The sequence below is a fragment of the Erinaceus europaeus genome, chromosome 5 (assembly GCF_950295315.1).
Source record: "Erinaceus europaeus chromosome 5, mEriEur2.1, whole genome shotgun sequence".
NCBI classification, from domain to species: Eukaryota; Metazoa; Chordata; class Mammalia; order Eulipotyphla; family Erinaceidae; genus Erinaceus; species Erinaceus europaeus.
Window position 1 is genome coordinate 46,677,670 of NC_080166.1, and position 15,729 is coordinate 46,693,398.

Here is a 15,729-nt window from a genome sequence, read left to right on the forward strand (position 1 = left end):
ATTGTACCAGAGCAGAGTAACCTTTATGGATATTGGAGGTGATGAACCTAGGTCATATGAACAGAGCGATTTAATCCCCTGTACTGGAAAAACTGCAGCTCTTAAATCAGTGTGTTATTTTAAATTATATTTAAGAATATTGTGTGGTTGTGAACATTTTTTTCAGCAACCAGCATTTTGAACTTAATATTAAGCAGATATAAGGCAAGAATACTAACTGATGCTACCACTTTGAAAAGTTGCTTGTCACTGTAAAGGTTAATTCATGACCCACAATTTACTTTTTTTACATATGTTCCAAGCTCTAATTCTTAATTTTTTTTTTTGTTCTATGGCTTTTTGAATTCCCAAAGCACTTTCAGATTGAAACTATTTTCATAATCATACTGTGATCTAACAAGTCTTTATAAAAGCAAAACTGTTTTTATTTTTGCACTACTTGTGTGAATGCATTGCTGGATATGTGTTGACACCTTGGCATGAATGAAAGCAACCATAATAGTAGTTGTTGACTTTGTCACCACTGTACCAGAAATACTACTCAGCTATAAGAAAAGATGGAATTTTGCCAATTGTTACAACGGGGATAGAAATGAAGGGAATAACAATAAGTAAAATATTTCAGAAGGAAGATAAGTACTCGATATTCTCACTTATATGTGTGATGTAAATAAAAAAAAGGAGGGACATAAAATCAAATGAAAGCAAACCTTTAGAGGAACTGATGTCTCCAAAGAGGGAAGGGCGAGAAAGTGTAGTGGACTCTGGTAGAAAGATATTGGGACTTCAGTGGTAGCAGTGGTGTGTTATCACATCATGAAGAGGTGTAAATTGTATCCCTAAATTATGTAGACTTAGAAAGTATTGCCTCAATAAACATTTTTTTTTTTTACTAGAGCACTGATCACCTCTGGCTTATAGTGGTGCAGGGGACTAAATCTAGGACTTTGGAGCCTCAGGCATGAGAGCCTGTTGCATAACCATTATGCTACCTACCCCCAGTCAATAAACATTTTAAGAAGCATCCCGTGAGTACCCATTTATTGGGGAAACTGATGATCCTTCCTAGCCAACTGAATCCACATGGATCCCAGTCACTTTCAAAGCCAGCAACAAGCAGACATCAGGCTCAACCTGACGCTGTTGACTGGCTACGGAAGAAGGGCAAACGCTAGAAGAAAAAGAAGAATAAAATAAAACAATGGAAAAAGTCAATGTTGGAAAATATTGCCTTTAATTAAGCAGAAAATTATATTAAATCATATTCTGCAAGTACATGTCTTAAAATATTCTTTTTAAAAAATATTTTATTATCTTTATTTATTTGATAGAGACAGCCAGAAGTCCAGAGGGAAGGGGGTGATAGAGAGGGACAGAAGCAGAGAGACACCTGCAACACTGCTTTTCCACTTGCAAAGCTTTTCCCCTGCAGGTGGGGGCAGGGGTCTCAAACCCTGGTCCTTGAGCATTGTAACATGTGCTCTCAACCAGGTGCGCCACCACCCGGCCCTTAAAATATTCTTTATGACAAAATAGAAAAATAGTATGTAAGACACTTCTTCTTCTGTGTCTTAGACCATTGTTGGTATTGCTGGATCAGACAGCATTGCATTTTAATTTGTTTAGGGACCTCCCCAATACTGTTTTCCATAGTCAGTCTGCTTTCCCACTAAATTGTCTCTGTTTCCAAAACTACTGGAGAGCTATGATGGCTGTCACTGATATAGGGCACAGAACTTTGGTGGTAGATGTGCTATGAAACAGTATCCCTGCAGTCTTACAGTCTTGTAAACCACTATTAAGTCACTGACAAAAATAGTGAACAAAAAATGTAATGAAATAATGCTACTGTTCATATTTGCATTTTTCTGTTTTGTTTTATCGAGTTATTTTTAAACATTTTATTTATTTATTCATCAAGGAAGTAGGAGGTGAGAAAGAATCAGACCTCACTCTGGTACATGTGCTGCTGGTGACTGAACTCAGGACCCCATGCTTGAGAGTCCAATGCTTTATCCACTGTGCCATCTCCTGGACCACACTAAATTTTCTGTTTTGTAAGATACAACTATTTGTATTAGGTTTACTATTACTTAAAATTAATTAGTAGCTATTTAAAGTTTTTCCCAGTTTTAATCTTAATATGGTTAATGTCACTACGTACAGTCTCATAAACAAGATATTTTTGGTGTCTTCAACATTAAATCTTGAGACCAAAAGTTTAAGTAGCTATTATGAAGACACTCTTATACATATGATTAGGAGAGATGTTCACAAATGTTAATAGCCACACTGTTCATAGCACACTTAGACTGGGAACCAAGTCTATTATCACAGAATGGGTTATTAATATATTTACAATGAAGAACTATACAACAGTAAAAATGAATGATATACAGCTAGGTAGCTCAGCCAAGCTTATTGTCTCTAGCAAATATTTGGGTGAAAGAAGCTTGTTATAAAAGAATGGATGCACTGTGACTAGACTCCTCTAGACTTTTATTTTATGCATAATTAACATAGATTACTTAGTGTTGGATAGGGAATGGTAACCACAAAAGTGAAGATAGTGAGTGGCTCTCTCTTAGGAAATGCCTATTATTGTGAAGGTGAACACCAAAGACCAGTTAAAAAAAACTTTATTTATTTATTTATTTATTTAGGCTAGAGACAGAGAGACTATGAAGGAAGGGGGAGGTGAAAGGTGAGAAAGAAAGACATACCTGCAGCACTGTGTCACCAGTTGTGAAGTTTCCCTCCCAGAGCTGGGGTTTGGGGGCTTGAACTCAGATCCCTGCTCACTATAATGTATGCATACTACCAAGTGTGCCACTGCTAGGCCCTTACCCGTTGGTTTTTTATTTCTTAACTTTAAGAGAGATAGCATTTCTGCTTTATTATTTAAAATGTAAAGTTATGTTTTATTTCCTTTAAGTATATTTGATCTAAAATATCATTTATTATGCACATAGTACCATAAAATTCATCTCCAAATTAAAACAAAAAATATAACTAGGGAGAGTGACAAGGTAGCTAATTTGATTGGTTACCAATTTTACTTTGTGTCATGATTACCTGCTGTCAAATTGAAATTATGTCAATAATCTACATAAATAAACCTGAAGTTTATTTTATAGTAATTTTCTCTAGAATGATTCCATGTGACTTTTAATTCCTTGTATTCTTATTCTAAATTACTTTTATATTCATGTTGACTAAGTATAAGGCTCTTGCTGGGTTTTATTACATGGTATGTAGGTGTTAAAAGTCACCATGGATCTTAGGCTAATCTGTTTTACCACACAGGTAGTTTGTTTTGTTTTGAGTGCCTAAAGGTATCTTATTTTTGAGGGTGTGAATTCTGTGTTTACTTTTCCTAATAATTTTGATCAGACTTCAGACATATTTTTACTTTAGAGATTGTCTTGCATTTTTAAGGTTGCTTTTATTTCTGTGTTACTATTTTAGTTCTCTTCTTTGAGGACAAGACCAATGATTCACATGTTGAATTTTGTTTTTACTTTAATCTGTTCATTTTCTTTTCTTTTTTGCTTTTTGTGAAAAATGCTTTCAACAGTTACATATTTTTAATATATATTTTATTTGTGATTTAATAGTGATTTACAAGATTATGAGCTAATAGGGGTATAACTCCACACCACTCCCACCCCCCCTCCAATAGTAACCACCATAGTTCTCCCAAGGTCATAGATATGGATTGAGTAGTTATAATGTTTTTATTTATTTATTTTTTATTTGTTCTATTTTTATTAGCAATTTAATACTGCTTTACAAAGTTACAAGATAACAAGGGTATAATTCCACACCGTTCCCACCACCAGAGTTCTGTGTCTCCATTCCCTCCACTGGAAACTGCAGTGATTCTCCTAAGGTCACAGATATGAGTTGACTATCATTTCTCTAACAATGTATCTCTCTGTCTCTCTCTCTCTCTATATATATATCCATTTAAAAAAAATTTTAATGCCTTTATTTATTGGATAGAGAGTGAGAAATTGAGAGGGGAAGGGTAGATAGAAAGAGAGACAAAGAGACACCTGCAACACAGCTTTACCACTTGCAAAACTTTCCCCCTGCAGGTGGGGACCGGGGGCTGAACCTGGGTTCTTGTGCATTGTAACATGTATACTCAACCAGGTGCGCAATCACCCAACCCCGTTTTTTGCCCATGTTCCTATGGTCCTGCCTCCCTTTCTAAGTTACACACACACCTATTACTACTTCTGTCTTTCCTTTTTTCCCTCTTCTCTCTCAGGATCCTGATGGAGTTGAGATTCAGAGTCCTATAATTCTTAAAATAATTACAGTAGTGGAAGTCGGGCTGTAGTACAGCGGGTTAAGTGCTAGGACCGGCGGAAGAATCCCACCCACTTCGAGCCCCTGGCTCCCCACCTGCAAGGGAGTTGCTTCACAGGTGGTGAAGCAGGTCTGCAGGTGTCTATCTTTCTCTTCCCCTCTCTGTCTTCCCCTCCTCTACATTTCTCTCTGTCCTATCGAACAACGACATCAGTAACTACAAGAATAAAACAACAAGAACAACAAAAGGGAATAAATAAATAAATATTTACAGAAAAAAAGAATTATAGTAGTATTCATACAATACCACCAGCCTTTTGTTCTTGAACGGTTATTTGGTGTTTCTGGACACATTCTTCGTTTGCTTATGCTAACTTTTCCACCTGAATTACTAGTTCCTCCTTCTTTTATGTTAATATGTTGATATATTAATATCTTCATTTTAAACTCATATTTATGAACTTCAATTTACTTAGCATTCCAAATATATCTCAAATCAGACCTCATTTTACTACCCAGTAATCTAGTTCAGATCAACTTTATTTTGGTTTGCCCTAGCTCCAGTCCTTCAGTGTCTCTACCATAAAATTATGATAATAGTCTAAAGTACAGATCAGTTCCATATTCTCTTTGGAAATCTTCCGTTACTCTAAATGACAAATGTTCAGTATCTCTACACTACCAGAACTATTAATACTTACTTAACATTTTTGTCTTATAATTCATGTTTCTTAACTATGTTTCTAAATTTTTCTGACACACAAGTACCTCATCTATATTCCTGTCAAACAAATTACTTAATTCCTTGAATACACGTAATGGTGCATTTATAAGAATGTCATATGGTGGAATAGTACTTTTTTTTTTGCTTCCAGGGTTATTGCTGAGGCTCAGTGCCTACATCCTGCATCACAAATCCACTGCTCATGGAGGCCATTTCCCCCATTTCTGTTGCCTTTGTTGTTGTTATTATTGTTGTTGTTGTTGGATAGAACAAAGAGAAATCGAGAGAGGAGGGGGAGACACACCTGCAGACCTGCTTCACCGATTGTGAAGCGACTCCCCTCCCCTCCGCAGGTGGGGAGCTGGACGGGCGGCTCAAACCAGGATACTTGCAGTGGTCCTTATGCTTAATTTGCTGCACTACCTCCCAACTCCTGTAATACTACTTAAAAAAAAAAAGTAGTCAACCTAAAATTCAGGCAACTGGTGGAGAAAAATTACTCATATACAGTGAGTATAAGTTTTACAGAAGAGAAATGTGACATATTGTTGAGATGTGGTGCTACGTCACACAGCACTAAGCTGTAGGCCACAGCATCAAATGATCAAGAGCTCTGGAACACGTAGGGCTGTCACTAGAAAGAAAATATTCATTATCCTTTAACACTTCAAGAATTTATCAAAATGTGTTTGAAAACACATATACAGACATATTGGGTGGTAGTGCAGCAGCTTAACCACACGTGGGGCAAAGCGCAAGGACCCTCGTAAGGATTCCTGTTCGAGCTCAGGGCTCCCCACCTGCAGGGGAGTCGCTTCATAGGCGGTGAAGCAGGTCTGCAGTTGTCTGTCTTTCTCTCCCCCTCTCTGTCTTCCCCTCCTCTCTCCATTTCTCTCTGTCCTATTCAACAATGACGATATCAACAATAACTACAACAATAAAACAACAAGGACAACAAAAGGGAATAAATAAATATAAAAAAATTAAAAAAAAAGACATGTCTAGTTCCCTAATAGAGTCTGTATGTTAAAAGCCATGTTCTACTAACAATGTCAAGATTTACTAACTTTATGATTTCTAGTAGGGCATCAGATTTACTAAATAATCAGGTTTTCTCATCTATAAAACAAGAGTTAATATATATTCCTTATCTATTCAAGGACAGATTATGTCAAAGGAGATAATGCTTGAGAGTATATGATAAATTTGAACAGATTTAGAAATATATCATTGAATTATCCCTTAATCTTTCTAACTTTAATCCTTTATTTCCTTAGGGGATCTGGTTTATCCTCATGGAAGACATATGTTGACATGACTAATAAGTGATCAAATAAGGAAATAAAGGATGTGTTGGGTCTTATGTTTATTTTTTCTTATTTCTTTCTTTTATGTCTCTTCCTTGTTAAAACAGTTTTGGTATGAACCATGATGGAATTGGAAATTCTTGTGGGACGAAAGGTCATGAAGCAGCAAAACTTATGGCAGCTCACATTACTGCAAATACCAATCCTTTTTCCTGGTCTGCCTGCAGTCGAGACTATATCACCAGCTTTCTAGAGTAAGTAATCTCTGGAGAGTGATGATGAATTGTTCCAGAAGTAAGCCATTGATGGAAGTCATAGTTTTTCAAACTTTGCCTAATGAGTAACTTTCATAGGACCCAGGGATATTTCACGCTGCTCCCAAAATATTATATCATTGTGGCCAAAATTTTCCCCTCATGCTCAAACTGAACTTAGTGAGTCAATTAGAGAATTGGAGCAAGGACATGAATAGGGTTGATGTGAGAGCTAGACGTGTTCAATCAATAAGGAACAGCATGAACAAGAATTCAGATTTATATAGTTTAGTACAGACTAAACATTAATTCTGTCATCACATATTTCACTTTCCTAATGAAGCTCAATTCTGCAGGAATATCAGACTATCTAATAGTATAAATAACAACAAACCAAGCACCCAGGAAATGAAAGAAAGATTGAAAACTTGTCTGAAAATATCCTAAGTGACATCTTTTTTATTGTTTGGGAACTTCGTTACTGGTTGTTTAATGTGTACTCAAAGTCTGATTACTAGAATGTGCAGAGTATAATGAGTGCAGGTATAACTACATTTAGGAGTGTAGCTACTTGACTGTATTTCAGACAGTGTCTTGATGACCAACTTTAGAAACAGATGGAGTTAGGCCTCATTCTCTGCATGGTCTTGTGTGTATTTAACCTTTCTAATCTCCAGGTTTGAATATTTCAGGTTTGAAACACATTGTCTTAATGAGTTTACCTAGTAGTACTTACATCCTTAGATTGTTATTTGTGTAATTATCTAAAATACTGTAATGTATATAAAGTAGTTCATCTACCACTCATTGAGTAGTAAATATTAAGTAACACTAAGGATTTAAGCTTTATTACTGTAGTATTACCTTCAATTATTTTATGCCAGTATTTTCTTAGGGAGGATTAACTAAATTGTTTGTAAAAAACAACAAAAGTGACGTCTGAAGCACAGATGAATAGAAGTTAATTTTTTTATATTGTTTTTGTTCAAAGTTCATATTAGCACAATAGTGTAAATCCAAAAATTCAGATGTGTAGGGTACTATTATTCATTAAAATTTTAAAAGCTCATATTCTGAAAATTTATAAATACATATTTGTTTAAAGTTCCAAGCAAGAGACTTTATTTTATTTTCCCCTTGTTGTTGTTGGACAGGACAGAGAGAAATTGAGAGAGGAGGGGAAGACAGAGAGAAGGAGAAAAAGATAGACACCTGCAGACCTGCTTCACTGCCTGTGAAGTGACCCACCAGCAGATGGGGAGTTGGGAGCTAGAACCGGGATCCTTCCGCCAGTCCCTGCACTCTACACCATGTGTGCTCAACCTGGGGCACCACCGCCTTGCTTCCCCAAACAAGAGACTTTAATTTACTTAGCACAATGCTTCACTCAATCCAAATTAAAAAAAAAAACATAAGTTTAAAATAGGAACCCTTAAGCTAACTAGTGCAATAATGAGATTGAAGACTTTGGAAACTTACTGTAAAATGTAGTTCTGAGTGGTTATACTATAATACAATTAAAAAAATGTTAGCAATAGATAATTGTAACACTGTACTTGTTACTACCCAAACTGGGTGAAGTGCTATTAAGATATCTTGAAAAGTAATTGCAATAGATTTAAAATTTTGGCAATTTGAAATACAAAGCACTAGAAACATCATTTTTATATTTATTTTTATATTTATTTATTCCCTTTTGTTGCCCTTGTTGTTTTATTGTTGTTGTTATAGATGCTGTTGTTGGATAGGACAGAGAGAAATGGAGAGAGGAGGGAAAGACAGAGAGGGGGAGAGAAAGACAGACACCTGCAGACCTGCTTCACTGCCTGTGAAGCGACTCCCCTGCAGGTGGGGAGCCGGGGGCTCGAACTGGGATTCTTGTGCTAGTCCTTGCGCTTTGCGCCACGTGCTAACCTGCTGTGCTACCGCCTGACTCCCGAAACATCATTTTTAAGATTTTTTTTTTCATTCCCATCATAGTTATTGCTGAGACTTGCTGCCTGCATGATGACTCCACCGCCCCCGGCAGCCATGTTTTCCTTTTTTTTTTTTTTTCCCCTTTTCCCCTCCATCTTTTCTTTAATAGGACAAAGAGCAATTGAGAAGGGGAAACAGAGGAAAAGAAAAACCTGCAGTATTGCTTTACTGCTTATGAAGCTTCCCCCTGCATGTGGGGACGCAGAGCTTAACCTTGTCCATCGTAACATGTGCACTCAACCAGGTATGCCACTGGATGGCCTCTCTAAGACACTTTTTTTTTTTTGGTATCAGAACATAACTACTTTATTATAAAACATAACATTATTTACAAAATGAAAAAAATAATTAAGTGACTATTGCAGGTCAAGGTTAAAGGCTTCTCACCTAGTCATTGAAGAGAAATTAAGCAACAATTCCAAGCACTCACACGCTGGATCATTTGTGAAAGATGCAAACTCTTGAAATTCATGTTAGTGAAACTTCAACATATTCACAATACCTGCGTGTTTATTGGGAGGTAGCAAAAAAAAATAAAGTAATACAATACCTTGGTCTGTGCAATAAGTTTACTATCAACAGTTCCTCTCTAGGATGTTTTTAATGAGACAATATTATATATTTTAGACATTATTGATCATGTGCTCTCCCTAGAAATTAAGTCAGATCTGGAATTTCTCTAACTTGCCTCGTGCTTTTATAATGGAATTTGAATGTTTTTCACTAGGAAGAGAAACTGTAGTATACTCAGTATTGCTATGTAATTTATATATTTATATATATATATTTTTTTTCCCTTTTGTTGCCCTTGTTTAACACTGTTGTGGTTATTGATGTCATTGTTGTTGGATAGGACAGAGAGAAATAGAGAGAGGAGGGGAAGACAGAGGGGTACAGAAAGACAGGCACCTGCAGACCTGCTTCAACACTTGTGAAGCGACTCCCCTACAGGTGTGGAGCCGGGGGCTGGAACCAGGATCCTTATGCCCATCCTTGCGCTTTGCGCCACGTGTGCTGAGCCGGCTGTGCCACCACCCAACTCCCTGCTATGTAATTTTGAAGGCTTCCAGTCTATTTTATTTTTTAAGTACCCTATTCTCTCTCTGTTGCATAGCCCATTTGGTAGGATTGTCTCTTTATCCTAAATACAAGGACCATATTTGATTTCTTGCCAGAATGGCCTAGTTGAAACCTTATTAAGACTGTTAAAAAAGAAGACTTCAAAAGGAAACCTCAAAGATGCTGGTCAAATATGGTTAAGAAAACACCACTAGTTTGCTGGCAAATGCAAGATGGTTACTAGTTGTAATACAGTGTTCTAGCGAACTAATAAAAATAATTGATGCAAAATATAAATATAAGAAAAATATATAAATCAGCCTTATAGCCTCTGTGCATTTTTTAAAATTAAAAAAAATATTTATTTATTCCCTTTTGTTGCCCTTGTTGTTTTATTGTTGTAGTTATTATTGTTGTTACTGATGTATTGTTATTGGTTAGGACAGAGAGAAATGGAGAGAGGAGGGAAAGACAGAGGGGAAGAGAAAGATATCGACACCTGCAGACCTGCTTTACCACCTGTGAAGCAACCCCTGCAGGCTCCTAATCTGCTGTGCTACTGCCCGACTCCCGCATTTTGTTTGTTTTAACATTATTGGTGTCAGTCATATTCTCATGAGTTTTTTTTTTCCTGTGTTTTAAAATATTTTTGTGTATATACTCATGGGAATGTTCACAAAGTTAAAGTCTTATAATTTAAATGATAAAAAGTTATATAAACCCAAAGTAAAATATATGTGTGTGTGTGTGTGTGTGTGTGTGTGTGTGTGTGTGTGTGTATGAAACACATTGGATAGAGATTTGGGGAAAAAGTTGAATCCCACCACCTTTTAACCAACCCACAACCAACCAACTCTGATTGTGATCTAATCAATGAGTAAGTTTTTTTTTTTTCAAATCTCTGTAAAAAGGTCAGTTCATTTGCACAGAAAGACACTGTATTAACTTTATTGAATTTCTTTGTTCCTTTTTATTAATGCATTGGTCTTAATGTCTTTAACAGCTATTATCATATATTTTTTAAAAATCCAGTGATACTTTGTTCAGAGATTAAGGTTACATTTATGTTTTAAAGTTGGCTCAAAAGGACTCATAACATTTTATTTTAGCTTCTCTTCTCAAGAAAAAGAAATATTGGAAAATGAATTGTTTAGGAACTTCAGCTTAGCCAACAAAATGCTTAGAGACTGTGTAGGCTAAAGATGACGATAGTTTTGCAATGAGCTTTCTGTGATTTATAGAGATTCGCCATTCACTATGTTAAAAGGAGAACGATTCCATGGCCTTAAATGCCAATAGGATAAAAAATAAATCTCTCTGGTCATTCTAAAACATTAGGTACTATTGATCAATCAGGAGATGGTGTTTACCAACTCCCAATATTTTTTTTCAGATATCTTAAACTCGGTGATTCAATAAGTGGTTCATGAATCGCCCAGAAGCCGTCCTGATTAAATAATAAAGAACCCATTTCCGTTAAAATGGATGTTATGCCAGCTTCTGATGTTTTCCGACTCGGCTTTGCAGGTAGTGTTCTTCCTATCTGCCTGCGGGACTTGATTAATTAATTAATTTATTCAACAAATAAAGAAAGATGAACCTGGTATTATAGCTCCCACTCACTGATGACTATGGGCTAATTTACCAGGCAGCTAAAGGCAGCCAGAAGTAATGTACATCAGGTCCCCCCCTCCCCATTTTCTACCATTTAGCAGTAGCACAGAATGATTTCATGCAGTTATCAAAAATTCTGGGACCTCTCTGTTTAAAGTCTGCAAATTGTTTGACCTGCCAGAGATCCACAGCTGAAGTTGCTACAGTTCCAAGTTAAACATAGACTAATAATTTTCAGAGAGGGTGCAAACTGGAGAGAGGCAGTGTTATAACTGAAAGTGAACTGGGTAGTTTAGGATTTGAGCTACAGAAATGGTATACATTGATCAAGAGAACCAGGCCATCCATTACATGTTGCCTTTAACACTTACCTTTGAAGGTTACTATCTTGGATGGAATAACATTTTTATAAATGGCATCTCTTTTTTTATGTAGAACCCAAGAAATAGGTTAGCAAAAAAGGTTTCTTCTCTTCATTTACCTGAACTACTTGGAAGTTCATTTGAATCCACAAATACTATTGATTAATAATAACTACATATAAAGAAAAAGAGAACATAGCTAGGTAAACCACTATTAAAATAGTGCTATATATTAGAAACCTCACTTTCAATTATATTCACGTACCCCAATATAAGCAAGAAAGATCTAATAACTTATTTTAGAAGGCTTTATTGTTAGTTGTATGAAGATGTATAGAGTGGCCTGTGAGAACAAAGCAGTTAAGTTTTGCCATACATAGTATGAAGCTGATTCATTTTTGCTCCGTTTAGGTTTATATTAGCTCAGCTTTGTGGAAAAATAGGAAATGACTTTACATGTTAACTTTCTGTTGTTGCTGTTAAGAGACTGTGAAGGCCAGCAGAATAGTTCATTTGCCATGTGTCATCTTAGGTTCAAGTCTGGCTTTGAAAGAAGTATGGTCTCTTTTATGGTCCATCTCTCTGCTGGGAGAGAGAGAGAAAGAGGAAAGAGAGAGTGAGAGGGAGGGAGAGAGAGGGAGAGAGTGAAAGAGACAGAGAGAGAGGAGAAAAAGAGAGAGTGTAAGATATGTAGGACAGGATTTTTATAGAAAGATTTATTTTTTTAGATTGACCCACTATGCTGTAGACTGAAGATCCATTCTTTATAATTTAAGTGAAAAATAAATCTAAAATTACAATTAGGAGTCTGTCCTCATATGTCTGGAAACAAAGCCAACAGTGCATATTTTACATAGGAGTTCATAAATTTTAGTTGAAGTCTCAACTCTGGCTCATGTTCCTATTTTCAAGGCTAATTTTTGAGCTATGTAAATAAGACTTCTCTAAATTAGAAGTAGAATGTATAAAATATGACTGCTATCATGCTGGAAGGATTTCTGGAAATGTAAATATATTTTGACTTACTTAGAATTTCATATCAAGGAAAAACATGTTCTTAAACTAATATACTTGTGTCTTAGAAACTTAAAAGTGGAATTTATGAATTCAGTCAATATCTATATTGGTATTAACTAGGATTGGACTGTTAACTGTGAAATATTTGCTGTAGGAAAACAATCATATTTCTACCTTTTCCTGTGTACTGTTTTGGGGTATATCTCCATGTATGACTAATAGTAATAAGATATGACATTTCACTGAGGGAATCTGTGATATGTTATTCATGTAATTTATTGATAAGTTATGTTTATGGTTTTTTAATATTTATTTATTTCCTTTTTGTTGCCCTTGTTTTGTTGTTATAGTTTTTATTATTGTTGTTGATGTCGTTGTTGGATAGACAGAGAGAAACGGAGAGAGGAAGGGAAGACAGAGAGAAAGAGAAAAAGACAGATACCTGCAGATCTGCTTTGAGTGGAAAATTTTGTAGATGATACCAAGGTACAAACCGTCTATTTAAAAATTGTATTTCATGAGTAAATTCAAGAAAACTTATGTATAACATCACTGTTGTTATTATCTTTACAATAATAGTAGTACTAATGTACCTTGTAAGAATTGTGTGTAAGGACTATCTTTTTGTTCAGAAAAAGACAGAGATAAAGTATAAGAAAATAACAGGTCAGAGATATAGCATATTGGTTATACAAAAGACTTTCATGATTGAGGGTTGAAAGTCCCAGGTTCAATCTGGACACTACCATAAGCCAAAACCAACTAGTACTCTGGTTAAAAAAAATCAAAAGAAGAAAGAGAAAAAAAGAAAAGAACTCATACCTTACTTAAAAAAAAAAAAGAGAATATATTTGTATCAGTTAACGTGTATAAGGAATGTTCACACCAACATAACTTGTGACTTTCAGATACTGGATGTAATCCAAATGTTAGTTAATTGACAAGTTAAATAATTGTGGTATCAGCTTAAGAGGAATATTAAAGATCAGTGTAAGTGAATAGGTTATGCTATACATATCACCATGGATGTGTATCACATTCATTATATTGACCAAAAGACTAAACTCACAAAAGAAATCCTATAGTATGACTTCTTTTATATGGGGTACATGTGGGTGAATAGTTGAGAGATGAATACCTACTAAGACAAGCAAGAAAATTATTTTAAATATTAGATTATTTGTTACATTTTGGGTTAAGTGAAGGGTGTGGTTGGAGTTAAGCACGTAAAAATTTTAAAAGAAATAAATGGAGGGCATGGGAGATAGCTTGCTTTGTGGTGTATGTTTTCTCATGTGTGGGAACCTGGGTTCAAACCTTAGTACTACATGAAAGTACCATAGAAAGCACCAAGAGAACACAGATGTTGAACTAGTGCTGTGGTGTGTTTCTCTCTCTCCCTCCCCGCCTCTCGCTATCTGAAATAAAAATGAAAGAAGAAAGAAGGAAAGAGAGGAAAGACAGAAAGAAAAGGGAAAAGAAAGGAAAGAAAGAGTCATCCAGGGCCACTGAATTATATACATGCATATGGCACTGGGCTTGGAAAAAAAAAATAGAAGGAAGCACTTCAAAGGGGAATATATATTCAGAATATATATATCCCCACCACCACCACAGATTTATGTCTTCTACCTTTTACATCTACATTTGTGGCATTATATACATATATATGTGTATATATATATATATATATATATATATATATATAATTGATATCTCAGAGTCATGGTTCAAGCAATAAAATAATAATAGAATGACTACTTTCAAAGAATTAGTATATAGTTATCTTCTGTAGATTTATTTTGATAGTAGCAGACAATTTTTAGAAACATGGTGTTTTTCTTGCTTAATATTCAATTAAGAATTCAAATATGGAAACTACTCCATCTCTCTAATACTTTATTCAAAGTTATAGTATATCTGATAGACACATTAGCAGGAGGAAAATAAGTAGAACATTTCCCTCCCCAAAATTTAGACACAATTTAAGTCAGCTGTTCTGATAACTCCAACATGCTTTCCTAAGCCAACAGTAGACCCTTGACTTGCGAGCTTTGTTAACTGTATAAATATAGCCAGAATCGTATCAAACGGTCTTTTGTTGGTGCCATGTTCCTAAATACATGCGCAGTTTTAAAAGATCTACATGATCTTTTGTTTATATTTCATTTCATTTGGTTTTCTAATATTTAAAAGTATACTGGAAAAGGAGACCAAGTATTATCAAGATTTTTCATTAGATCACATAAGTAGAAAGCAGTTGGTGCTTCTGAAGAAATGGAACAAAAATGCAGTTTTGGGATAATCTTTAGGAGCTCTGAGCCATAGGTGACTACAGTGCATGACATTACTTTCCGCAGGTCCTTGTAATATTCTTCTGATGATATTTTTGGTAATTATTAATGTTTTCACCTGGATTAAGACATATTTCTGTTTACTATCAAGAAAAAAATTTCCTCAGAGCATTTCTTCCATTTGTTCTTAAATTTTTTTTTGTGGGGGGATGGGTCTCTATAATTTTCCTTTATATTTTAGTTAAATTTTTGTATTCTTAAAAAGTGATCAGGTGCAATAACTTTTCTTACTACTATTAATAATATATTGCTGATATTATTATTATTATACTTAGGTGAAAATATATCATACTTTCTTTTATATCCTATTGACAAATATTTTTTAAAGTATTTATTTATTTATTTATTTATTTATTTATTCCCTTTTGTTGCCCTACTTGTTTTTTATTGTTGTAGTTATTATTGTTGTTGTCCTTGTTGGATAGGACAGAGAGAAACAAAGAGAGGAGGAGGAGAAGATAGAGAGGGAGAGAGAAAGATAGACACCTGTAGACCTGCTTCACCTCCTGTGAAGTGACTCCTCTGCAGGTGGGGAGCCGGGGGCTTGAACCCGGATCCTTACGCAGGTCCTTGCACTTTGTGCCATGTGCGCTTAACCCGCTGCACTACCGCCCGACACCGGGCAAATATTTTTTACCAGTATGGCCAGTCATGTACTTAATTACTTCAGTGTACAATTTAAATTTTTTCCATTATTTTATAGGAGCATTTATAGGCAATTTTTCTACATATTTAACTTATTTC

The 15,729-nt window shown here is 35.3% G+C and overlaps 1 protein-coding gene across 3 annotated transcripts in view; it reads left to right on the plus strand.

Moving 5' to 3' along the window:
* The window catches only part of ADAMTS6 (ADAM metallopeptidase with thrombospondin type 1 motif 6), a 313,675-nt gene that overhangs the window by 142,245 nt on the left and 155,701 nt on the right, over positions 1-15,729 (plus strand). For all 3 annotated transcript variants that reach the window (XR_009549950.1, XR_009549949.1, XM_060191274.1), the window contains exon 10: positions 6,456-6,602. Coding sequence is in view for 1 of the 3 variants with exons in the window: in XM_060191274.1 (XP_060047257.1) it covers positions 6,456-6,602 (147 nt within the window). In the remaining 2 variants the exon portion in view is untranslated. The remainder of the gene's footprint in view (positions 1-6,455; positions 6,603-15,729) is intronic.